Source organism: Bufo bufo, chromosome 9 (genome assembly GCF_905171765.1).
Source record: "Bufo bufo chromosome 9, aBufBuf1.1, whole genome shotgun sequence".
In the NCBI taxonomy this organism is placed as follows: Eukaryota; Metazoa; Chordata; class Amphibia; order Anura; family Bufonidae; genus Bufo; species Bufo bufo.
In genome coordinates, this window is record NC_053397.1 from 3,179,123 (window position 1) to 3,205,554 (window position 26,432).

Genomic DNA, 26,432 nt, shown 5'->3' on the forward strand with positions numbered 1-26,432 from the left:
TATTACTGTGTTAACCTGTCAGGACTCTGCTTTCATCTTCCAAGGGGACAATGAAAACCGAGAGGTGGACGCGATATATAGCTCGCTCCTGTACAGCGCAGCCCGATGGGAGGAGACGCTTACAATACCCCATCCCACAGATATTTCACAAAAAGTTTTTTTTTGTTAAACATTTTATTATAAAAACATAGATAGCAGCAGCGTGGGGACAGACGGATGGCGGCAGGGGAGAGGCTCATTCCAGCTCCTTGTAGCGCTCCAGGATTCGCCTCTTCATGTTATCCCGGTACGATGCTCCCGCTTGTCTCTTCACTTTAGGCTCGCTGTAATGGAAGCAGAAGAGACTGAGAAGTGAGGCCTGTGCAGGCGGAGCTAGAGCCACGGCGCTTCAGCAGTCATCACACAGCCATAGATTAACCCCCGCCCTGCTGGTCTGCAACGCTGAGCTTCTGAAGCCCTGTGATGGATATGGGGGGGGGGTGTAGGACCCCAGTAGCAACCAATCATTTCTTGCTGCATGGAGACTGTGACTGAGCGATTCCAGACGGCCATATCGGGCGACCTCTCGTGCTCATGAAGAGCTTTAGAGAAGTGGGGACGACTGAGTTTCCGTTTCGTAGTTTACAAGATCTCTGCTTGCAGTTACTGAATGTTAAAGTTACAGCCTGAGACTGAAAACCAGTCCCGACCTAGTCTTGCTCACAGCTGAGGGTTTGTTACAATGCAGCCAGCTAAACACAGCAGCAGCACAAATCTGTTAGGCCCCTTTCACACGAGCGATACAGACGGTCAGGATCTATTCAGGAGGAAACTGCTGCTTTTCCAGACAAGTCGAGTCCGTTTTTTCCACGTCTGCGTTTTTCCACCCGGATTGCTATTCTTCACACGTGGCACCTGGACACCTTCCGTTTTTCACACAGCATCATTCACTTCTATGGTGTCAGAGCTGCGATTTCTCCTGGACGCAGAGATGATGCGCACAGGACCATTGACATGAATGGTCAGCGTTCTCGCATCTCATCCACACGGAAACCTCGCTTGTGTGAAAGAGGCCTTAAAGTATCGGTCTGAATATTGTCCACACATTGTAACAACCCCTCAGCTGTGAGCAGTGCCCGGTCCGTATGGGGATCTTGAAAGGCTTCAGTACTGCGTGGGGGAGGTGGCACACAATCGCTTTACCTGCCGGGATCAGAACCTTTCGGTTTCTTGTTTCCAGGAGCTTGGACCTCGGAGTCCAGACCTTCCCTTTCCTGTCAGAGAGTAAAGGGACAGACAGGTGTGTATCTCCACAGCTGCAGTGGAAAGGATGGGGGAGGGCGCATGCAGGGCTGGGTATGAGCTAGGGGCATGCAGCTGGCCCTTTAGCAGAGCTGTGTGTGCGCGGTGTATATTCCAGGACTGCACCTGCTGCGCGCCTTCCTCCTGTCGCTCCAGCATCTCCAGCTCTTTCCTGGCCTGCAGCAACCTCCGCTGTATGGACTGATTCTCCTGCCGATAACATCCACACTCAGTGGCAGCCAGGTAGGTAACACTCTGCCCTCCCTACCCACCATCCCCAGCAAAGCAGGCATCGGGCATGCAGAATGGGGTACACAGGGTATCACAAGGGAGCGATTTTGCAGCCAGCAGTTCGGTTGTCAATTTATAACTCAGATTATTATTAAAGTTTTCTCAGTGCAGCCTGCAGTGTAAAGAATGGAGGTTTTATTCTGGTTGCATCCACCTCAGATAAAACAATATACATAGGAAGCATAGAGACGCTTGAGGGAGTGCGGACAACGACAACCTCCAGGAGGCAGTGAATGCCCCTCCGAATGTTTGGCCTCATGGAGCGCACAATCGTCAGGACGGGCCCCATGTAATGGATGATTCACACCTCTGTCCACCTGACATTTCCCTCCAACGGACATTGCATTCCGCTGGCGAGCGCCATCCCCCGATTACATCCGATTGTGGGGTCTCTGCACCTCCAGCGCTTATTTTATAATTAAAGGAGGCCCCTTCACAGGCGATTCGGACATCACTTATAGGGATCAGAACTGGGCTCAGCGACAAATCGGAAAAGATTTACAGCAGAGGGCTCTCCTGCTGGTGCTTGACTACAACTCCCAACATGCCCTGACAGCTGCAGGCTGAGAGCTGTAGTTTTGGGACGGTGATCATGGATGTAGAGTAGATAAGCGCCCCTACCTCTTGCTCCTTCAGGAAAGCCAGCCCCTTCTGAGACTTCCTGACCTTCTCCTGGATGGCAAGGTTTTGCTGTTGGAGGGCAGAGATTACAGAAGGTTAAACACAGGATTGGGGCGGGGGTTGGGGTGCATATTCTGGGGTACAAGTCATTACCTTGTGCAGATCCGATAACTTCTGATGCCGGATTAACGCGTCCTTATTGGGGAACTGTCGCCTACACAACAGGCAAATCATCTTACTCCAATCCGTTAACTTTTCTTGATGGACGGCGATGGGGCTGAATGTGGGCGCAGCTGGTTTAGGAGCAGGGGCCGGTGGGGGTGGAGCGGGCTTCTTCTTTATCGGAGGCAGGAACACTTCCTCCTCCTCCTCCTCCTCACTGTCATCTCCATATTCTCCAAGCAGCTTAATCAGAGGGTTGTGCTTTGGCTAAGGAGAAATACCACGGTGATGGTCTGCAGCCATTGCACAACTACACCTCCCAGCATTACCTGGCGGCTGAAGGTTGCCTGGACATGCTGGGAGTTGTAGTTTGCAACAGATGGAGATGCACAGGTTGGAGAGGATTCTGTTAGCAAAAATGTTCCCATACAGAACCCCAGGAATTACCTCCAGAGGCGGCTCCTCCTTCTTGGTCACCGGAGGGGGTAACGGTCTCTTAAAGGGTTCCTTGTCCGAATCCTTCACCTGAGAATAAAAGCGACCATGAGGAAGTGCACACCGAGTCAGGACGGGGGAGGGGGGCGGCTGGCGTCCTCTCACCTTGTCCTCGGTGAAGCCCCTCCGCGGTTGGCTCGAAGGCTGCTTCTTCCCACCGCCTGCAGCTTGATCGTCCTTCTTGCGCTGACGAGAGACATAACAGATATCAGACCGGGCGGCGGAGTCGTCAGGTGCTGCGCTTGTCTACAGAGGCGACTCCGCCCTTTACGAGAGTTTTCAGCTTTTTCAGACTAAGTAGTAAATCTGGCATAAGCCCCATTAACAGAACTAAGGTTCAAATGTGACAGAAGAGGCGTAAATGACCAAAACCTCACATTCTTGTGCAAAAATACAGCAAACGTGTAACTTTTGTGTCTGCCAGAATTCTGATGCAAGGGGAAGGACAAATGCCCCCGCGTTTATGAACCGCCGCGTCACTGTAAAGATATCAGGATATTTTATACACCAGAGCTGCACTCACAATTCTGCTGCAGTTGGAAACAGTCAGCAGGCTTGTGGACTGACAACCCCCCTAACAGCTTAGCCAAGACCCTACAATGCGGAGTGTAGAGATGAAATTACAGAGTAAGCTCCGTGCAGACACTGAATCAGCTGGAAACGCCCTGAAGGTGGAATTAAAGGGGTTTTAATACCGAGGACCTTAATATAGCGCTCCGCCTCGTAGAAGTGAATGGGGCCGAGCACGGCCACCATACATTGTACAGTGCTGTGCTTGGTAAGCTCATAGGAACATCGGTGCCTTTTGAAACAGCTAATCGTCGGGGGGCCTGGGTGTCGGACCCCCACTGATCAGATCCTCAGGATAGGTAATCCGTATCAAAAACCTGGAAAACCCCTTTAATATGGGGTGCAGTTCGGGTAGACACGTACCTGGTTTCTGTTTCCACTGTAGACCGTCTTGGTCAGGGGGTCCACATACATGCCAGTTTTGGGGTTATAGACATAACTTGGACCGGCCGCTGCAGAACATAAGAATTACAGTAATGAAGACCTAAAATCCCCCCAGATGTCCCCAGCGAGAGCACAGCTCGGGGGGCTTCCTGCTCACAGATCTTACCCGTACCTTTGAATCCCGGATAGGTGATGGATCTTCTCTGTGCTCGGCGGTTCCGGGCCTGTAATCAGACAGACAACAGGCGGTGACCACAGTCAGGGGAGGCGGGGGTTGCAGGACTCGAGGGGACGGCGGTGAACTCACCTTTGCTGAACTTCTGTTGCCTTTCTGAGACTTTCTCTGTTCGTTCCTGTGGAGATGAAGCCGGGACGGGAACATTTAACAGAAAGGGAGAAGGATTCCAACATTCACCTGGTTTGGTTTGTGCTTGCTCTGGGGTTACCATGGTAGCAGGCTAACACTTCTGTGCACGTGACCTCCACCCTAAAGGGCCCTTTAATCGCACAGATTATCACTAGTGAGCGATGTAAATGCCGCAGTCTTGTCCTCTAGAGCTCAGCAGATTGTCAGGAAGGAATCTTCTGTAATATGGTCCCATGTAAAGGGACGAATACAATGGAATTAGTCTGTCGGTGCTACCATGGCAACCCCAGAGCAAGCACATGCTGAACGTCTCGCTTGCCATGCCTGATGCTCCCGACATGGTGGGACAGCCTTTCCATGACACGGGCAGGATGACAGACGCTATACTAGCTCACCTCCTCTCCCCGACAGCCAGGTCCACGGAGATCGGTTTCCCATCAATGGTGAGCGGAGGTTTGAGTTCACGAACCAACACGGTCAGACGGATCGCCTCCTAGAGTAATGGGGGAAAGGAATATACATGTCGGTCAGCACGGGAGATGTACAGGTGAGGGGTATACAGGTCAGTCAGCACGGGAGATGTACAGGTGAGGGGTATACAGGTCAGTCAGCACGGGAGATGTACAGGTGAGGGGTATACAGGTCAGTCAGCACGGGAGATGTACAGGTGAGGGGTATACAGGTCAGTCAGCACGGGAGATGTACAGGTGAGGGGTATACAGGTCAGTCAGCACGGGAGATGTACAGGTGAGGGGTATACAGGTCAGTCAGCACGGGAGATGTACAGGTGAGGGGTATACAGGTCAGTCAGCACGGGAGATGTACAGGTGAGGGGTATACAGGTCAGTCAGCACGGGAGATGTACAGGTGAGGGGTATACAGGTCAGTCAGCACGGGAGATGTACAGGTGAGGGGTATACAGGTCAGCCAGCACGGGAGATGTACAGGTGAGGGGTATACAGGTCAGTCAGCACGGGAGATGTACAGGTGAGGGGTATACAGGTCAGTCAGCACGGGAGATGTACAGGTGAGGGGTATACAGGTCAGTCAGCACGGGAGATGTACAGGTGAGGGGTATACAGGTCAGTCAGCACGGGAGATGTACAGGTGAGGGGTATACAGGTCAGCCAGCACGGGAGATGTACAGGTGAGGGGTATACAGGTCAGCCAGCACGGGAGATGTACAGGTGAGGGGTATACAGGTCAGTCAGCACAGAGGAGATGTACAGGTGAGGGGTATACAGGTCAGTACAGGTGAGGGGTATACAGGTCAGTCAGCACGGGAGATGTACAGGTGAGGGGTATACAGGTCAGCACGGGAGATGTACAGGTGAGGGGTATACAGGTCAGCACGGGAGATGTACAGGTGAGGGGTATACAGGTCAGCACGGGAGATGTACAGGTGAGGGGTATATACAGGTCAGTCAGTACAGAGGAGATGTACAGGTGAGGGGTATACAGGTCAGTCAGTACAGAGGAGATGTACAGGTGAGGGGTATACAGGTCAGTCAGCACGGGAGATGTACAGGTGAGGGGTATACAGGTCAGTCAGCACGGGAGATGTACAGGTGAGGGGTATACAGGTCAGCACGGGAGAGATGTACAGGTGAGGGGTATACAGGTCAGTACAGGTGAGGGGTATACAGGTCAGTCAGTACAGAGGAGATGTACAGGTGAGGGGTATACAGGTCAGTCAGCACAGAGGAGATGTACAGGTGAGGGGTATACAGGTCAGTACAGGTGAGGGGTATACAGGTCAGTCAGTACAGAGGAGATGTACAGGTGAGGGGTATACAGGTCAGTCAGCACAGAGGAGATGTACAGGTGAGGGGTATACAGGTCAGTCAGTACAGAGGAGATGTACAGGTGAGGGGTATACAGGTCAGTCAGTACAGAGGAGATGTACAGGTGAGGGGTATACAGGTCAGTCAGCACGGGGGAGATGTACAGGTGAGGGGTATACAGGTCGGTCAGTACAGAGGAGATGTACAGGTGAGGGGTATACAGGTCGGTCAGTACAGAGGAGATGTACAGGTGAGGGGTATATACAGGTCAGTCAGTACAGAGGAGATGTACAGGTGAGGGGTATACAGGTCAGTACAGGTGAGGGGTATACAGGTCAGTCAGTACAGAGGAGATGTACAGGTGAGGGGTATACAGGTCAGTCAGTACAGAGGAGATGTACAGGTGAGGGGTATACAGGTCAGTCAGCACAGAGGAGATGTACAGGTGAGGGGTATACAGGTCAGTCAGTACAGAGGAGATGTACAGGGGAGGGGTATACAGGTCAGTACAGAGGAGATGTACAGGTGAGGGGTATACAGGTCAGTCAGTACAGAGGAGATGTACAGGGGAGGGGTATACAGGTCAGTCAGTACAGAGGAGATGTACAGGGGAGGGGTATACAGGTCAGTCAGTACAGAGGAGATGTACAGGTGAGGGGTATATACAGGTCAGTCAGTACAGAGGAGATGTACAGGGGAGGGGTATACAGGTCAGTCAGTACAGAGGAGATGTACAGGTGAGGGGTATACAGGTCAGTCAGTACAGAGGAGATGTACAGGTGAGGGGTATACAGGTCAGTCAGTACAGAGGAGATGTACAGGTGAGGGGTATACAGGTCAGTCAGTACAGAGGAGATGTACAGGGGAGGGGTATACAGGTCAGTCAGCACAGAGGAGATGTACAGGTGAGGGGTATACAGGTCAGTCAGTACAGAGGAGATGTACAGGTGAGGGGTATATACAGGTCAGTCAGTACAGAGGAGATGTACAGGGGAGGGGTATACAGGTCAGTCAGCACAGAGGAGATGTACAGGTGAGGGGTATACAGGTCAGTCAGCACAGAGGAGATGTACAGGGGAGGGGTATACAGGTCAGTCAGTACAGAGGAGATGTACAGGTGAGGGGTATACAGGTCAGTCAGCACAGAGGAGATGTACAGGTGAGGGGTATACAGGTCAGTCAGCACAGAGGAGATGTACAGGTGAGGGGTATACAGGTCAGTCAGTACAGAGGAGATGTACAGGTGAGGGGTATATACAGGTCAGTCAGTACAGAGGAGATGTACAGGGGAGGGGTATACAGGTCAGTCAGTACAGAGGAGATGTACAGGTGAGGGGTATACAGGTCAGTCAGTACAGAGGAGATGTACAGGTGAGGGGTATACAGGTCAGTCAGTACAGAGGAGATGTACAGGTGAGGGGTATACAGGTCAGTCAGTACAGAGGAGATGTACAGGTGAGGGGTATACAGGTCAGTCAGTACAGAGGAGATGTACAGGTGAGGGGTATATACAGGTCAGTCAGTACAGAGGAGATGTACAGGTGAGGGGTATACAGGTCAGTCAGTACAGAGGAGATGTACAGGTGAGGGGGCAGTGGGTTTGGAGATGTACAGGTGAGGGGTATACAGGTCGGTCAGTACAGAGGAGGGGTATACATGCAGGTCAGCACGGAGGCAGATATGTACAGGTGAGGGGGCAGGGGGTTTGGAGATGTACATGTAAGCGGTATATATGGGGGGGGGGGCTGGAAGTAATTATAATAATCCCACAGTCGCCCCTCGATGCCCACTCTATTCCGCTACCTTGTGATTCCTCAGGTCAATGAAGCCAAATCCCCGATGGTCGCTCTTGCGGTTTTTCATGATGCGGATGCTGCGCACAGAAAGCTGCACGTACGGCTGAAGCGCCTTCACCACACTATTTGGGGTCGTGTTCACGCCGATTCCCCTGATGATGACGGCTGTGGATGGACAAGATGGAAAGTCTTGATACAAAGAACAGAGATGTGAAACTCACCCTTAACAACCCGCACGCTGCGCCACGGCTCATACTGCCGCCACGGCTCATACTGCCCGTACAAGAAAACCTCTGAAACTAACAGAACATTCACATGAATCTGTGGACTATGCTGATACACTGTAACAAGGTCATCAGCTGTGCATGCAGAATGTTCTACAAGCTAAAAGTAAGCAGAGATCTTGCAAATGGAAGGGAATTAAAACGGTCTAGCGTTAGTTATTACACAAACCATCTGAAGTACAACTCCCAGCATCCCTCCCTGTGTGGATTTAGGAGACTACGGCTCTCACCGTCCACTAGGCGTTACTCACTTGCACTCTCGGCCTTGGCGGCAGGCTTTCCTCCTTTTTTGCCCTTCGGCGGGGGGCTCCGCCTTCTCTTACTGTCATTTCTGCTGGGGACGGGGGGGCTCGGCTTGGCATTGCGCTTTTTGGCACGTCGTGAAGTAGGGAGGATCGGCGTCTTGGCATCTTTTAGGGCTTCTCGGACAGGCAGGTGGTCAGACCCTGCACGTAACAGAAGGAGGATTTATGGCAGCAGTTACTCTTAGAGGAGTGCCCCTTTATAGAACCCGCTGTAGAAATCTTATCTTGTACCAGTCCTTATTGCCGTACACTCCAGTCACCCCCAAAGCTGCTCTCGGTTATCGCTCACACCTCCCTGAGCAGTGTCTGGATGGTACGAGGTACATACGTCAGGACCTACCTGCCCGGAGGGCACTGCACTGCCAGCATCTTTCCTTAGATAAGACGTTCACCCCCTTACACTGCAGGAGACACAGAAGAGGGTTAGAGGCGGCGGGGGCGCAGCGCCCGCAGCGCACGTCCTGGGCGCAGACTCACCTGCTGGCAGCTCCATCGGTCTGAATTGGGAATGTACTTCAGACTGATCTTTTTTCCTCTAAAATTGAGGACGCCCTAAAAACAAGACAAGAAGAACTGAAAGGCAGCAAAGGACAGCGAGAAGAGCGAGTGCGAGCACAGCGCTCCGCCGGAACAGATTCCATGTGCAGAAACTGATAGAGTGGACAGAAGGCGGCAGGAGCCGGGAGGGGACCCCAAAGATGGACCTAACCCCAAACCTACTGCCTCCGGGGCCGCTCACAGGCGATGGATGGGTCTAATAGTCCCTTGTATTATTTCCTCACCATTTTTAGGACCACTGCTTTCAGTCAGCAAATGGAAGCACTCTTGTTTAGCTCCTAACCTAGTCTTCCTAGCACAGTGGAGGGATTGTTACAGTGTATCAGTGTGAGCTGAACACAAGTCCTGCACTGATACACTGTACCAAGTCCACATCTGTGTGAGGCAGCAGAAGCGCTCATTACTCAAGGACTGAGAAGTCCCCAGCGATCACCTCCTGTGAAAACCTCCATGTCACTCGACGCGGCCGCTCTGGGGGGGGGGGGGGGGGAATCTACGACGTGCTGGGAAGTGACTGAGTGCAGGACAAGGAGCCATAAGGTGTCAGCTCAGCAGCGGGCGCCACGTAACGTCCTGCTATCAGGCGGCTGTCAGATTCCAGTGGGTGATGAGGAGACGCAGCAGATAACGGACACTCGGCCAGAGTGCGCCCTTGTAAATAATGGTGTGACTGCGCTGAGAGATCCGCTGCAGTCCCATGTAAATGACGACTTGTGCCAATTTCTAATAGACTTTAGGGGGTAGTAAGCGACTGGCTCCATTTTTCTGGCATATAAAATTCACGTATTTTTGGGACACGCCATGTCTGCGGCACAACACGGAACTTTTTACTTCACTCGTTACTTCTGCAAAGTGCCAAGAAAATGGGGCCAGGGTCCGACGGGGCCACAGTCCGACAGATTTACTATACTCCACGGCAGCAAGTGGTACACAGCGCAAATCAGCGCCACCCGCATCTCAGTACCATGCACTGATGGGGGCTATGCAGCCCCCCTCACTCCCATCTTACATTTGCCCCTTTTTGTTTTCATTCCTCGCCATTTTCAAGAACTCTACTTGCAGTCAGTGAACGGGACCACCACGGTATCCAGTCCTGATGCATCACTCCGAGCTGTCTACCTCACGGAGGACAATCCAGGCTGCATACAATGTAACAAACCCTCTACTGTGAAAACTATCAGGTCAGGAGCAGCTTTCAAGGACGTTTGGATTCATTGATAGCAAGAAGAGGAGAAAATGATGAGGAAGCTGCAGAAGGTCGGACCCTTCTCTTTCCATACAGTCTCATGCAGACCCCCAAGCGAGGATCACTGCAGGCCACGATTATGGGATGGAATAACCAACACCGACTCATACCGTGCATACTGATCAGGCTCCATTCACACGGTGCGGACCCGTTCATTCTCTATGGGGACAGCACACAATGTGCTGTCCGCATCTGCATGTCCGTGCCGCGGCCACGAACTTTCGGTCCGTGGCTCGCAAAAAATAGAACATGTCCTATTCTTGTCCACAATTGCAGATAAGAATAGGCAGTTCTATGGGGGGCGCCGGCCGGGTGTATTGCGGATCTGCAATACGCTACGGACATGTGAATGGACCCTTACTCTGAGGCAGGCGGTCCCCCCACTACATAGGTCTCATCCGGAGTCGCACATCAGTCACAATATGGCACCCATAAGGATCTATGCGCCTCCCATACATTATCACTTTACACAGATTCTCTTCTATGGAAGACATGCCGCCTAATGGACACAGCAAACCGCAGCAGGGCGTTAGGACTTCAGGGCTTAAAGGGGTTCTCCACTTCTAGTTCACAGGCTCCCTAGGGGCTGATTCCCATGACCATATGCGGCCTGCATCTCCCGGGATGACTGCAGCTCCTGACCTAAACCGACCGCATCACAGTGATTTATGGTACAGTCAATCGGATGGCGGGTCTATGGTATACATGATAGACCCGCCATCAGACAGACAGTTCGGGAAGTGTAGGGATCATCCTCTGATACAGGGCCCCGCTACATCTCCTCGTACACTCGCCATCCACGTGTAGCTTTCATTCACTATTACTCCGTCCTGGTCGCATTGTAGAGCGCAGCTAGTGTCCGGTCAAATAACATGCAAAGAGAAAAGACGACCGTAACCGCGGCGAGAGGGAACACACAGAAATAGAGAGCGCCAACAAACTGCGATTCCGTGAGAAGACACAGAAATGAGGGCACAGAAGGTAAGGGTCAACAGGACGTGACCAGGGGACGCCATGTCAAACCCAGAGGAGCGCAGCATGGCGCCATACACCGGAGAGAAAGGCGCAGCATAGGACCCCCCCCCCCCCCTGCAGGGAGTCCCTTAGATTGAGTGGATCATCAGCGTACAGTGCGATGACGTGTGGGGGATCTGAGGCCCCCCTTCCTGCCCTCCACCCAGTGTCCCCCTCTGTACGGGATCGTCTGACCAGCCTGCGCCTCTGCCTTTCCATATAACTGCCGCGATGATGAGGAGGGAGCAACCATCATGCTGGGAGAAGCTGAAGACGGGCGGGATGTCACTGTCCTGCTGCATTTCATGCTGTAACTCATACACTTTAACCCTTTGCATTCCCTGCCTGATGACATGTAAAGACGGCACCTCGGCTTGGCTGCAGACACTGGTCATAGCAGATGTTCCCCTAGTGTGTCAGGGGCAGGTAAAAGGCTGCACCCCACAAACTGGCGGAATGTCTGCTGGAGCTGCAGGAGACTCGCTAGGGTTTCCCCGTCTCCTCTCCATCCTTCCAGAGCACCGCTGAACAGGTGGACAAGTAACCTTGTTGGCTTCCATGCATCCGACGGCCTCTTCCACGAGGGAAAACTCCACGCAGACAGAGCCGAAGCTGTAACCTGGGGACAGCATGTGATAGACGGGGATGTCAGTTAGTATTGGAGCAAGAGAAATGGCATTTACTTACAGCTCCCCTCCCCCACACACAGCTTTATTATGACCCCAGTACATTCACCAGAGAACGCAGGCAGGACAGACATCATAATCAGCACCAACATGGAAGGAGCCGGGAGCAGAAGCCTGCACGGAACGGGCCGTACAATGGGAGGAAGCGACCTCTGCATCTTCCCAGGTCCTTCAGGTGGGTGGTATTAGTAGTGATGAGTGTTGGGGGTCTCGGGGCCAGGTCATGCATCAGGTGGGTCCAGCACAGGGGTTTCTCTGTACTAGGGCCACCCATGGGACAGCACAAGGATTGAAAGCCACCTTTAGTTATAACAATCCCCCCCCTCCACGTGACACTATTCTTATAAGACATTACAGCGGAGTCCGGAGGACCGTGGGCCTGTGTTCTGCCACATCAGAATCTGCACAAGGAACGATTCCAGCCACAAGTCACGGCTGGGAATAGCGACAATCCACTACACGAGCTGCCCGCAATACCGGAGACTGTGTACATGAGGAGGCAGAGGTCAGACAGCCTCCACATCTGCACGTCTCCTGTATCCTCGGGAGTCGCTCCTCTATGGTTTCCTACAGGCAGGAGGTCTGAGCATTTCTAACTTTCTACAGAGTCGTGACACGGGATGTGGGGGTCATTCATTAAACACCGACATCAGCACCCACCTGGAATGTATCCGATGAGGTTCACTCCATCTTTGGGCAGGGGGCGCGCTGCGCCGAGCGCAGAGAGGATCTGTGGAGCAGAGATACAATGAGAGGATGAAGCAGCAGCCGCTGCCGGGCCTCATCCACAGCGCGGCTTCAAAGCTTGGAAACTGAATAACAACATGCAAACATTTGGTGAACAAAATAAATGTAACCTAAAACTGCACCTAAAAGTAGATAAAGAACCAAAATCAAATGAGTCACAAATATCTGACCTGGAAGAGAATGCTCCAATATAACATGTCTGAGTGGTAAAAGTATGTGAACCCCTGCTGTCAGGATGCGTGTGGCCCTTGTTTCTGCCATGTTGGTGGTTCCCTCCATGATCTGCTCTCTTCAGCTCATGACGTTGTCCTCTAGACCCCGACCATGATCCTACCAGCAGCGCGTGTCACAGAGGGGACGAGGTCTTTATGCGGGGGGGTATTCCTTCCTCCAGACAGAACATTGGACAATATCCTTCTGGACTCTGATCTTTACAAACTGAAGACGAGCAGCAATGGTCTGTTTGGAGAGCAGCTGCACCATTGTTGGTCAGTGGACTCAGCAACATTAGCTAATGTGAGAACGATCTTTAGAGGTGACCTTTGGTGTCTGTGAGCTGGCAGACTATTACGTGCCTCATCCTTGGCATGAGCCTGTGGAGGGCAATAATGGCCTGGAGTCTCCTCCATTTGTATATAATCTGATGTACAGTGGATTCGTGGAGTCCAGACTTTTTACAGATGGTTTTAGAGACTTTTCCAGCCTGATGAGCATTAACAACTCTGCTTCTGAGGTCCCCGGAATCTCCTTTTTTCCTGCCATGATGCAATTCCACAGATATGTGAAGATCAGACTTTGATCTTTAGAAAAAATTGTTCGCAGACACGTTATATTGGAGCATTTTCCTCCAGATCTGGTTTGTGGCTCATTTCTTTGATTTGTTTCTTTATCTACTTTAGGGACTTGTGTGAAAATGTGATTGAGTGTCGCGTCAGTGACGCCTCCCCTACATGGATCGCGTCAGTGACGCCTCCCCTACATGGATCGCGTCAGTGACGCCTCCCCTACATGGATCGCGTCAGTGACGCCTCCCCTACATGGATCCCGTCAGTGACGCCTCCCCTACATGGATCCCGTCAGTGACGCCTCCCCTACATGGATCCCGTCAGTGACGCCTCCCCTACATGGATCCCGTCAGTGACGCCTCCCCTACATGGATCCCGTCAGTGACGCCTCCCCTACATGGATCCCGTCAGTGACGCCTCCCCTACATGGATCCCGTCAGTGACGCCTCCCCTACATGGATCCCGTCAGTGACGCCTCCCCTACATGGATCCCGTCAGTGACGCCTCCCCTACATGGATCCCGTCAGTGACGCCTCCCCTACATGGATCCCGTCAGTGACGCCTCCCCTACATGGATCCCGTCAGTGACGCCTCCCCTACATGGATCCCGTCAGTGACGCCTCCCCTACATGGATCCCGTCAGTGACGCCTCCCCTACATGGATCCCGTCAGTGACGCCTCCCCTACATGGATCCCGTCAGTGACGCCTCCCCTACATGGATCCCGTCAGTGACGCCTCCCCTACATGGATCCCGTCAGTGACGCCTCACCTACATGGATCCCGTCAGTGACGCCTCACCTACATGGATCCCGTCAGTGACGCCTCACCTACATGGATCCCGTCAGTGACGCCTCACCTACATGGATCCCGTCAGTGACGCCTCACCTACATGGATCCCGTCAGTGACGCCTCACCTACATGGATCCCGTCAGTGACGCCTCACCTACATGGATCCCGTCAGTGACGCCTCACCTACATGGATCCCGTCAGTGACGCCTCACCTACATGGATCCCGTCAGTGACGCCTCACCTACATGGATCCCGTCAGTGACGCCTCACCTACATGGATCCCGTCAGTGACGCCTCACCTACATGGATCCCGTCAGTGACGCCTCACCTACATGGATCCCGTCAGTGACGCCTCACCTACATGGATCCCGTCAGTGACGCCTCACCTACATGGATCCCGTCAGTGACGCCTCACCTACATGGATCCCGTCAGTGACGCCTCACCTACATGGATCCCGTCAGTGACGCCTCACCTACATGGATCCCGTCAGTGACGCCTCACCTACATGGATCCCGTCAGTGACGCCTCACCTACATGGATCCCGTCAGTGACGCCTCACCTACATGGATCCCGTCAGTGACGCCTCACCTACATGGATCCCGTCAGTGACGCCTCACCTACATGGATCCCGTCAGTGACGCCTCACCTACATGGATCCCGTCAGTGACGCCTCACCTACATGGATCCCGTCAGTGACGCCTCACCTACATGGATCCCGTCAGTGACGCCTCACCTACATGGATCCCGTCAGTGACGCCTCACCTACATGGATCCCGTCAGTGACGCCTCACCTACATGGATCCCGTCAGTGACGCCTCACCTACATGGATCCCGTCAGTGACGCCTCACCTACATGGATCCCGTCAGTGACGCCTCACCTACATGGATCGCGTCAGTGACGCCTCACCTACATGGATCGCGTCAGTGACGCCTCACCTACATGGATCGCGTCAGTGACGCCTCACCTACATGGATCCCGTCAGTGACGCCTCACCTACATGGATCGCGTCAGTGACGCCTCACCTACATGGATCGCGTCAGTGACGCCTCACCTACATGGATCGCGTCAGTGACGCCTCACCTACAATGGTCTGTGCCTCCTGTCAGTCACACGGGCCTGCTGGGGGGCAGATATGCCACAAGTCTGTAGACTGATGTCTAATCTCAGGGCGTCGCTGCCCCCAACATTATGCTGGGGTTGTGGGGGAGCGATCCGCTGGTCTGCGCCAGAGAAACGTGCTATGTGACAGAGCTGCTGCACCGACTGATCAGACACAAGCTCCGTACTGTGCCCGGACTGGGTACTAGGTCACTGAGAGGGCACCTCTGTGCATGTGTGGCTCACCAGAAGCAAGAATGCCCAGAACCCACCAACGTGCCACGTTCTGCCTCCTGTGTAAAAAGTGTATGCAAAATACATGATGGACAATATCCAGAATCCTGGAGCCTCAGATGGACCTACCTATCCCAAACCCCGATACTGATGCTAAGCATGCTGCACCGCGCACAGGGTGGCCCTGAGTCATCATGGTGCGCCAGCGTCGAGGATATCGTCAGCACTGGCCTGTTAGCCCCTGTGCCCAACTACCAGACTGTTCCGCCTTATGCCAGATTATCAGGTAACAGAGAGCAGTTTCCATTTAGAAGAGATGGTACCAGATGCCGTATAACATGTCTAAGCAGAGCAGCTAGCGTAGCGCCAACCTCCGCCTGCTGACGGGATGGCGGTACTGCAGTGGCCTGTGCTCCCACCTGTGACACACGTCACTCGCATTCAGGATCCATTACCCAGGAACAGCGCGGTTCACTGCACGTTATCAGAAGTCGCTCTACTGCTACTAATTTAGTATTGGAAGTTCTTCAGCTCTTCTCTATATGGACACAGCTGTCCGTCCCTCACACTTTATACTGCAGCTCTGCTTGCAAAGACAGAAGATCAGTGGACATACCCTAATCCCGCAATGCCTTTCCTCTATACCCTCCCTCTTCTCGCTTTATAAGACCAATCAGACCTAGACACCAGGGGAGCCTCAAAAGAGGGCCCAAGTATCAACCAAAAATATAAAGAACACAGGTGCCTATAATACACAACGCCCAACAGGGAACGCGCATGAAAATAAACGCCACGGTCGCAATATAGAGCGAAATATAAAATACACGTGTGAACTGGCAAAGACCAACATCCAGGTAAGGAGTATGGCGGCAAGAAGGGGGTGAAGATAATCGCCATGGAAACCAAAGTCACAAAGTACTGACCCGATTGATGGCACCGCCAGGCGTTTCCCGTCCGCTTCCTCAAGGGAAATGAGCTGAAGGGACAAAGAATCCATCTACATACAAAGGGTCAATAAACCAGTTGATTGATCACAAAGTTAAAAGAACATCCATAGCGCTCACCATTATACCCCCAGCCACGTCACGTGCACGGACTGGGAGTCGGCTGATAGGTCACGTGATGCGCGCACCAGACATGAAGGCCCCCCCCACATACCGTTCATTTATAATAGTGGGTATAAAAAAAAATATATATATATTCCTCCGTATCCGACACACACATGTATTAAAGGGGTTATCCAATTTCTTAAACCCACATGTGCCGGGCCCCTCACCGGTAATATACTTACCCCTGGTCCTCGCACTGCACACCGGTGAAAACATCCAATGCCGGGGAGGAGCCTCCGTGGCATCGCGGGTGACGCTAGAGAGGCTCGTCCCCATCCCCGCCTGCACGTGACTGGGTGCCAGCGCGTTCCGGATAGGAGGTGGCTGGGGGCATAATGGCGAGCGCAACGGATGTTCATTAACTTTATTATTTATACATCAGATGTGATCAATTAACTGGTTTATTGACCCAGGGTATGTAGACCCTTGTGATACGGTACACGGTAGAGGTATGGTGGTGGGGGGATCTCACCCGGTGGGGTATAGTTGTATGGACTGGGAGACAGGTTGGTAGTGGGAGTCTCCCAGTCCACACCCCGGGTCCATTGCAGGCATTGCCTTTAGCTGAGGAGATCACAGGTCAGCGGGGCTGAAATCAAGGAGGGATAAGACGACCCTGGGTGTATGACTGGGGGGAGGCAGTGACCCTACAGAGAGGGTTGGAGCCGGAGACCCCGGGTGTATGACTGGGGGGAGGCGGTGACCCTACAGAGAGGGTTGGAGCCGGAGACCCCGTGTGTATGACTGGGGGGAGGCGGTGACCCTACAGAGAGGGTTGGAGCCGGAGACCCCGTGTGTATGACTGGGGGGAGGCGGTGACCCTACAGAGAGGGTTGGAGCCGGAGACCCCGTGTGTATGACTGGGGGGAGGCAGTGACCCTACAGAGAGGGTTGGAGCCGGAGACCCCGTGTGTATGACTGGGGGGAGGCGGTGACCCTACAGAGAGGGTTGGAGCCGGAGACCCCGTGTGTATGACTGGGGGGAGGCAGTGACCCTACAGAGAGGGTTGGAGCCGGAGACCCCGGGTGTATGACTGGGGGGAGGCAGTGACCCTACAGAGAGGGTTGGAGCCGGAGACCCCGGGTGTATGACTGGGAGGAGGCAGTGACCCTACAGAGAGGGTTGGAGCCGGAGACCCCGTGTGTATGACTGGGAGGAGGCGGTGACCCTACAGAGAGGGTTGGAGCCGGAGACCCCGTGTGTATGACTGGGGGGAGGCAGTGACCCTACAGAGAGGGTTGGAGCCGGAGACCCCGTGTGTATGACTGGGGGGAGGCAGTGACCCTACAGAGAGGGTTGGAGCCGGAGACCCCGGGTGTATGACTGGGAGGAGGCAGTGACCCTACAGAGAGGGTTGGAGCCGGAGACCCCGTGTGTATGACTGGGAGGAGGCAGTGACCCTACAGAGAGGGTTGGAGCCGGAGACCCCGTGTGTATGACTGGGAGGAGGCGGTGACCCTACAGAGAGGGTTGGAGCCGGAGACCCCGGGTGTATGACTGGGAGGAGGCGGTGACCCTACAGAGAGGGTTGGAGCCGGAGACCCCGGGTGTATGACTGGGAGGAGGCAGTGACCCTACAGAGAGGGTTGGAGCCGGAGACCCCGTGTGTATGACTGGGGGGAGGCAGTGACCCTACAGAGAGGGTTGGAGCCGGAGACCCCGTGTGTATGACTGGGAGGAGGCGGTGACCCTACAGAGAGGGTTGGAGCCGGAGACCCCGTGTGTATGACTGGGAGGAGGCAGTGACCCTACAGAGAGGGTTGGAGCCGGAGACCCCGGGTGTATGACTGGGGGGAGGCAGTGACCCTACAGAGAGGGTTGGAGCCGGAGACCCCGGGTGTATGACTGGGGGGAGGCAGTGACCCTACAGAGAGGGTTGGAGCCGGAGACCCTCTGTGTATGACTGGGGGGAGGCAGTGACCCTACAGAGAGGGTTGGAGCCGGAGACCCCGGGTGTATGACTGGGGGGAGGCAGTGACCCTACAGAGAGGGTTGGAGCCGGAGACCCCGTGTGTATGACTGGGGGGAGGCAGTGACCCTACAGAGAGGGTTGGAGCCGGAGACCCCGGGTGTATGACTGGGGGGAGGCAGTGACCCTACAGAGAGGGTTGGAGCCGGAGACCCCGGGTGTATGACTGGGAGGAGGCAGTGACCCTACAGAGAGTGTTGGAGCCGGAGACCCTCTGTGTATGACTGGGGGGAGGCAGTGACCCTACAGAGAGGGTTGGAGCCGGAGACCCTCTGTGTATGACTGGGGGGAGGCAGTGACCCTACAGAGAGTGTTGGAGCCGGAGACCCCGGGTGTATGACTGGGGGGAGGCAGTGACCCTACAGAGAGGGTTGGAGCCAGAGACCCCGGGTGTATGACTGGGAGGAGGCAGTGACCCTACAGAGAGGGTTGGAGCCAGAGACCCTCTGTGTATGACTGGGGGGAGGCAGTGACCCTACAGAGAGGGTTGGAGCCGGAGACCCCGTGTGTATGACTGGGAGGAAGCAGTGACCCTACAGAGAGGGTTGGAGCCAGAGACCCCGGGTGTATGACTGGGAGGAGGCAGTGACCCTACAGAGAGGGTTGGAGCCGGAGACCCCGTGTGTATGACTGGGGGGAGGCAGTGACCCTACAGAGAGGGTTGGAGCCGGAGACCCCGTGTGTATGACTGGGGGGAGGCAGTGACCCTACAGAGAGGGTTGGAGCCGGAGACCCCGGGTGTATGACTGGGGGGAGGCAGTGACCCTACAGAGAGGGTTGGAGCCGGAGACCCCGGGTGTATGACTGGGAGGAGGCGGTGACCCTACAGAGAGGGTTGGAGCCGGAGACCCCGGGTGTAAACTGCGTTTTTTGAGGTGAGCTAGGGAAAAGACCTCTGTATTAGGGCTCATTCAGACGGCCGCATGCTATCCGCAAAAACACATTTTTTTTTGCGGATTAGATCCTGTCCCATTCATTTCTATGGGGCCCTTTTCCTCCATTGCACGGCTCAGCAAAAAAAAAAAAAAAAAAATGAAACCTGTCCTATACTCGTCAGTGAAAGGCAGGACATGGCCCTATTGAAGTCTATGGATAAGCAGAAAAAACGGAATGCAATCTGTTTTTTTGCGGACATGCTGAACTGTCCGCATTAAAAACGGATCCAGCATACAGCCGTCTGAATGAGCCCTTAGGCAGAGCCCAGACGGGCAGGCGTTTATTTTTATGATGGTGCTGAAGAGGCAGAATAAATTGGACTTTAACCCCGTTGTCCGATGAGAAATCTGTGATTGCGACCCCCTGCGAGAGCGATCCCTAACGGAAGCTGAGGTGAAAGGCGTGTCGGGGTTTGTGGCGGTGCCATCAATCGGGTCAGTACTTTTGTTAGGGAGGTTAACCCCATGGCGATTATCTTCACCCCCTTCTTGCCGCCACACTGTATTTTATATTTCGCTCTATATTGGGACCTTGGCGTTTATTTTCATGCGTGTTCCCTGTTAGGAGTTGTAGTTTTCTAAGACGTAACATGGATAAAACAGAATTTATCAACAGACCCATCCCTCATGGTCAATGGCTGCCCACTCTCCCCAATCCCACAAATCCGCTGCCTTGGGGTAACCGTTCATTCTGCTCGGTCCTTCAAACCGCACATCCAAGCCCTTTATACCGCCAACTGAAAAACCTCTCTCTGATCCGCCCATTCCTCAATCCAGAGGGGGCAAAACTGCTTGTACCTGCCCTCATCATCTCCCGCCTGGACTACTGCAACACTCTCCTCTGCGGACTCCCATCTAGCACCATCGCTGCCCTCCAATCTATCCTCAGCTCTGCCGCCTGACTAATCCACCTCTCACCCCGTTACTCTCCCGTCTCTTCTCTCGCCGATCCCTTCACAGACTCACCACAACCCAAAGAATCCGGACATACAACCTGCCCCCTCCATATCTCTCTGACCGCCAATACATCCCCTCCTGTAATCTCCGATCCTCAATAGACCTCATTCTCTCCTCTTCCCACAATCGTCTCCAGGATTTCTCCCGTCCATCCCCCACACTGCGGAACGCTCTACCCCAACATATCAGACTCACCTACAGTGGAGACCATGAAAAGAAACCTAAAACCCACCTCTTCAGACAAGCGTCCAACCAGTGACCCTGCTGCCTCTATACCGCCATGACCCGCTTCACCCGCACCTACTGCGTCCTTCCTCCATACCTCGCAGACTGTAAGCCCCGTCTCCTTCTGTACCAGTCTGTGCCCCCTCCTCATATGTACAGCGCCAGGGAATGGATGGTGCTGCAATAATAACAACGGGCACTTACGTCTTCTCTAGAGGCTCCGGTCGGGAGACCATCCAGCCATACAATCCTGGTGGCTCCGTCAGGGATAGTAGTCCTCCTGTAGTCTTTATCCTGGAGAGGGACACACAATGCATTAGAGAAACCCACTGCTTCTATGAAGGCCTCCACTGTCAGTCGTTACACTGGTTACCTGTCTCTCCACCATGCTCTCCCTTTCCTCATCTCTCATTTACACGCCAAACCTACAATAACTTTGCTTTATACAAGTGCACCACAGATACTGGACAGAATCACTACTTCTCCCATCATTCCCTGTAATTGTCTTAATTTTCCTGCTTCTCCTGATTACGTGCTGTGATATAGCATAAACCATATTGATGGTCAGCCATTCTGGAGCGGAGCCCCCCGGTCTTGGCCCCCCACCCGCCTCTCCCCCCGTACCAGCGCCTTGAATACCTTACTCCCATATTGATGGTCAGCCATTCTGGAGCGGAGCCCCCCGGTCTTGGCCCCCCACCCGCCTCTCCCCCCGTACCAGCGTCTTGAATACCTTACTCCCAGGCTGATGGTCAGCCATTCTGGAGCGGAGCCCCCCGGTCTTGGCCCCCCACCCGCCTCTCCCCCTGTACCAGCGCCTTGAATACCTTACTCCCATATTGATGGTCAGCCATTCTGGAGCGGAGCCCCCCGGTCTTGGCCCCCCACCCGCCTCTCCCCCTGTACCAGCGTCTTGAATACCTTACTCCCATATTGATGGTCAGCCATTCTGGAGCGGAGCCCCCCGGTCTTGGCCCCCCACCCGCCTCTCCCCCTGTACCAGCGTCTTGAATACCTTACTCCCAGGCTGATGGTCATCATGAGATTTTTTGTCTGCGCCAGAAGCCACTCTTAAGTCCACATCCATGTAGTCCTTGTTCCTGTAGTCCGCATCCTGTCTGCCCAGAAACTCGACCCCCGGGGACGGTCCTGCTGCCGACTTGGTGGTGCTGGAGGCTGGGTGAGATGTTCTGGCCGTTGCTGGTTTCTCCGGGATGTGAACGGCCGCCTGCCCCTCAGTCTCATTCCCAGCAGCAACTTTTTCTTTCTGCTGCTTTAACTCCTTGGCTGCCAGTGTTAAGAAGTCATAGAGCAGGGAGCTCTGGCTGAGGGGGTCTGCTGAAGCCTGCTCTTTCCCGGCTCGGAGGTCCTCATCCTTCTTCTGCACATATTTACTGGTTCGGAAGTCCTGATCGCCTCCGCCTTGAGCTGGTTCCTTACTTCGCAGGTCTTGGTCACTAGGGCAGAGCTCCTTGCCGCCTGTGGAGAACCTTGTGATTTTGTTCCCCGCTTCTTTGGTTTCCTGGTTAAGTTCAGGTTTGGGATGATCTCTGAAGTCGACGTCTAGTTTTCCTGGGAAGCTGCACTTGTCGCTCTTCACGCCTCCCTTCAGTGCGGACAGCGCCCCCTCCTGGCGAAGAGCCTCGTTATTTATCTTGGAGATGGGAGACACCTGCGGTTTGTCATAAGACAAGAAGGGGACCCTTGGCTCTGTACTGGAGAGAGGCTTTGGCCCCAGATCTGGAGCAGTCATCACAGCCTTCGGCTCTTTTGAATTTTTCACTGGCTTCGAAGCGTTGTCTTTTGCCTCCATTGTGTTTGCGCTCTTTTTCATGCCGTTATCGGCAGGCTTGCGGTAATCTGCGTCTGCCCTCTCTCTTTCCCGATAGTCTGAGTCGGCGCTCTCTTTGTCCCGATAGTCTGAGTCAGCAGCCTCCATTTCTCTGTAATCTGAATCTGTGTTATCTCTGTAGTCTGAATCGGAGGTCTCTTTGCCTCGGTAATCAGAGTCAGCGCTCTCTTTCTCCCGATAGTCTGAGTCTATCCCTGGAATCTCTATGTTCCTCTTCTTATAGGGGGGCTCTGGTGCATCGGCAGACTTCAGGTCCCTGCGGGTTATGCCGGCCACCCCCTTTGGGATCACATTGCTCTGCGATTTCAGCCCGGCTTTATACTCGCTCTCCATGTAGTCGGGGCCCTCTGTCTCACTGTACATCATGGTTTCACTATGCGAGTAGTCGATGACCATCCTCTCTCTGTAGTCTAGTGCTCGGTCTTGGTCCAGGAAGTTTACATCCACGTCCGGCTCCCTGAACCTTAGGTCCAGGTCTGCAGACTCCCGGAAATGTGCAGGAACTGCCCTCTCGTTGTAACCCAATGCAGAGCGCTCCCTCAGCTCCCTGTCTCTCATGTCCGTGACCTCCCTGTCCCTGGACAGTAACTCTGCAGATTCTCGCTGTCTCAGGACGATTTCTTGCAGAGCATCCAGGCGACGCTTGTACTCCAGCTCCTCCATTTCCCTCTCGGAGTAATCCAGCGGGGTGGCCGTTCTCTGCCGCAGCTGCTCCACCGCCTGCAGCCGCCGCCGGTACTCCAGGCTCTCTCTAAAGACAGAAGGGGGCGGAAGTCTCTCTCTGTACACAATGGCTGGTTCTTCCTCATGTCTGTAATCCACATCAGGTACTCCTCTCTGACTCAGAATGGAGGCTTCCCTCTCTCTGTAGTCCATATCTGGGGCTAAGCGGGACCTAAGCTCATTCTCAGGGCCCCCCATGTCCCCATAGTGCATGTCCATCAATTCCTCTTCTCTAAAAGCCCTATAGTTGATGTTCGGCCTCGGCCTCCTGGAGAGGTGCAGCTGTTCCTCCGGCAGCATTCTGCCCTCTTCCCAATGTCCATCCATGGACACGTCCATGTTTCTGTGCATGAAGGGAGCAACTCCGGGGCCCCCAAAATGAGGGCTAGAAACCCTTGGTCCCTCCCGGAAGGGGAAAGAAGGTCGTCCTCGCATTCTTGGATAGGAGCCTGGGGGTATTCTAGGTGGAAACGGTTCTCCAGGATGGCCCCTGAGAAGAGAACAAGAGACAAAACTTGCATTAAACCAGGGTATTAAAGGGCCACTCCAGTCACCAAAGAACTCCGACACCTTCTTCTAAAAGAAGATAACTGACAACTTCAGAAATAACCTCCCCGACTAGCGAATCAATCAGCAAGAGTTCGAAGCAGCGCCTACCAGACACTTGGCTGGGACCTGACAGTCTTGTGCCTGAAGCTGCAACTGCTTGTGCGCTGGTAGCCGGAAGTGCAAAGGCACAAGATTGTCAGGGACACACAGAGCCCCCGTCCACATTTGTATTAAGGGGTTAATTCTATGCATTGGTGGCGCCGTGGCCTCATCATTGGTGGTGGGAGAGACGCTCTCCTTCTCCAGTGCCGACTGGCGGGCACACTGCTCTGTAATATGCGCCCGATGTTTTAGAGGCAGGCAGCTCTCTCAAATGTGACTGTCCCTATGACATCACTAAAATACCGCCATAATTAAGAAACGGTATACTGCCCAGCCCTAGGCAGGGAGGGGGGAGGGTATTATTCAGTGGAGCAATCGTCGGTTATTCTTAGACATGTGACTGGCGGCTCTAGTCACAACTGGCGCAAAATTGTCACATTCTATGGGCAGCACAGTGGTCAGCGGGGGCTCAGTGGTCAGCGATGGTGCCTTGCAGCGCTGGAGTCCTATGTTCGAATCCAACCAAGGACAACATCTGCATGGAGTTTGTATGCTCTCCCCGCGTTTCCTCCAGACAGACTGATTGTGAGCTCCTGGGGACAGTTGGATGCTAATGACTGTAAAGTGCGGTGGAATATAGTAGCGCTATAGAAGTGAATAAAATAAATAAATAAGTTTATTCCGTTTTTCTTTCGACCTCAAACACTCACCGAAAGCCAGGAAGCAGTTGTCGGGGGGGATTCCACATGTTCACCGCCCGGGGGTCACTGGACCTGAAGACGACCCTGTGGAAGAGAGGACGGAGCGGTCACAATCTGCGCAGTGAATAGAACCCAAGCCATGTCTCAGGACCGCGGAAGACAACCGTGTCATGCTCCACCCCCCAAACCACGGCAGGGGGGAGCGATACCGGAGCAGAGGTGCCACGTCCGCACTAGGGTTGTTTCAGGTATCGAACTTTTGATACTTTTATGCCAGTATCGATTCGGTATCAGGATGTTAATTTTTTCGATACTAGACTCTCCTCTTATGGCGCTTGGCGCGCTCGCAGACAGTGGAGAAGGAAGGAGCCCCTCCCTCCAATGACAGGGCCGCGCTGAGCCCAATGAAGCTGCCGGCACCACTGTGTCCTCCCCAGAGTCAAGCAGCCGGCAGGTGCCTGGTCACTGCGCCACCAATGATAACCAACCTTTAACACAATACAGGAGGGACCTGCCTCCTGCGTCTGTATTAAAGGTTAATTATCAGTGGTGGCGCAGTGCCCCCCCCAGTATAAAGATAATTGGTGGCAGGTCTGATCGGAGCCCCAGCAGGGTGATCCTGGGGCTCCGATCGGTCACCATAAAGCCGCCCCTGGTGATCTCCCTGCTGCTGTGGAGCCACCACCCTCTGTCAGGCAGAAAAGATCCAGGTTCCGGCCACTAAGGGGGAAACCGTTATTAAATATAAAAGTAAAAAAACTGCTAAATTAATCAATCGCCCGCTTTTACATATAAAATATATAAACAAACACATTACATATCGCCACGTCTAAAAAGTCCAAACTATTAGGCTCCATTCCCACGTCCGCAATTCTATTCTGCATTTTGCAGAATGGAATTGCGGACCCATTCATTTCTATGGAGCCGCACGATGTGCTGCCTGGACCCGGAAATGTGGACCCGCAATTCCGATCCCGAAAAAAATAGAACATGTCCTATTCTTGTCGGCAATTGCGCACAAGAATAGGCATTATCTATTAAGTGCCGGTGATGTGCGGAACGCACATTGCCGGTGTCCGTGTTTTGTGGACCCGTGAAACACACACACGGACGTGTGAATGGACCCTTAAAATATTTTTTTTTTTAAAAACACTCCTATGCGGTGAACGCCATAACAGAAAAAAGAAATAAAAACCACACAATTCACCATTTTTTTGCCACCTTGTCCCCCCAAAAAAAAGATCGGACTCTTCAATTACGGGCCAGACGTTCCATAAAATGCGGAATGCACACGGCTTTTTCGGCGGTTTATTTCTTCCGCATGGTATCGAGTATCGCAGTACTTTTTCATGGTATCGAGTATCGCAGTACTTTTTCATGGTATCGACCCGCGGTCAGGACAGCGGAGAAGAATGTGGCAAAAAAGATGGCGGCTGAGTGGGCATACATGAAGAGGGCGGAGCCACTGTCATATCAATGGGGTATACAGACACTACAAAGTCCAGCAACACCAGGGAGAGGACTCCCAGCATGCTCTGCACCCTGATGTGCGTTTTTGAAGTAAGCGGCCCCCAGGCCTATATCCTGCGGAACCACAACCCCCAGCCCGCCCTATCATGACTCACTGTGATTTTATTTGGACGAACTACAAGCCCCAGCGGGACTCCAGGGACGCTCCTCGCCGCGCCGCTGCCTCCGTTACCAGTCAGGGCGCCTCAGCTCCGAATCCTCTCCTCTCACAGACGGGCGCCAGAGACTTCCGCCCTAGACCGGAAACACGTCACTCGCACCTGCGCGCAGCATCTCGGG

At 53.7% G+C, this 26,432-nt stretch overlaps 1 protein-coding gene across 4 annotated transcripts; it reads right to left on the bottom strand.

The window, feature by feature from the left end:
- Window positions 1-168: 168 nt before the first annotated feature.
- LOC120978647 (RNA-binding protein 6-like) lies at window positions 169-26,380 on the bottom strand. Of its 4 annotated transcripts, XM_040406907.1 has the most exons (21): window positions 26,249-26,380; window positions 24,633-24,707; window positions 21,712-23,761; window positions 20,901-20,990; window positions 12,505-12,574; window positions 11,704-11,777; window positions 8,818-8,892; window positions 8,681-8,741; window positions 8,287-8,481; window positions 7,759-7,916; window positions 4,567-4,664; window positions 4,112-4,157; window positions 3,977-4,028; window positions 3,784-3,872; window positions 2,956-3,036; window positions 2,803-2,880; window positions 2,347-2,622; window positions 2,194-2,262; window positions 1,408-1,491; window positions 1,183-1,253; window positions 169-323 (listed from the first exon to the last, which is right to left on the bottom strand). In XM_040406907.1, exons 2-21 carry the CDS (start codon window positions 24,668-24,670, stop codon window positions 236-238), a joined length of 3,843 nt encoding a protein of 1,280 aa, XP_040262841.1. In that variant the 5' UTR covers window positions 24,671-24,707; window positions 26,249-26,380; the 3' UTR covers window positions 169-235. The 4 variants fall into 4 exon arrangements, with proteins under 4 accessions (XP_040262841.1, XP_040262842.1, XP_040262843.1 ...); XM_040406908.1 differs by lacking the exon at window positions 1,408-1,491; XM_040406906.1 differs by having other exon boundaries at window positions 192-323; window positions 1,183-1,491.
- Between the last annotated feature and the right edge of the window lie 52 nt (window positions 26,381-26,432).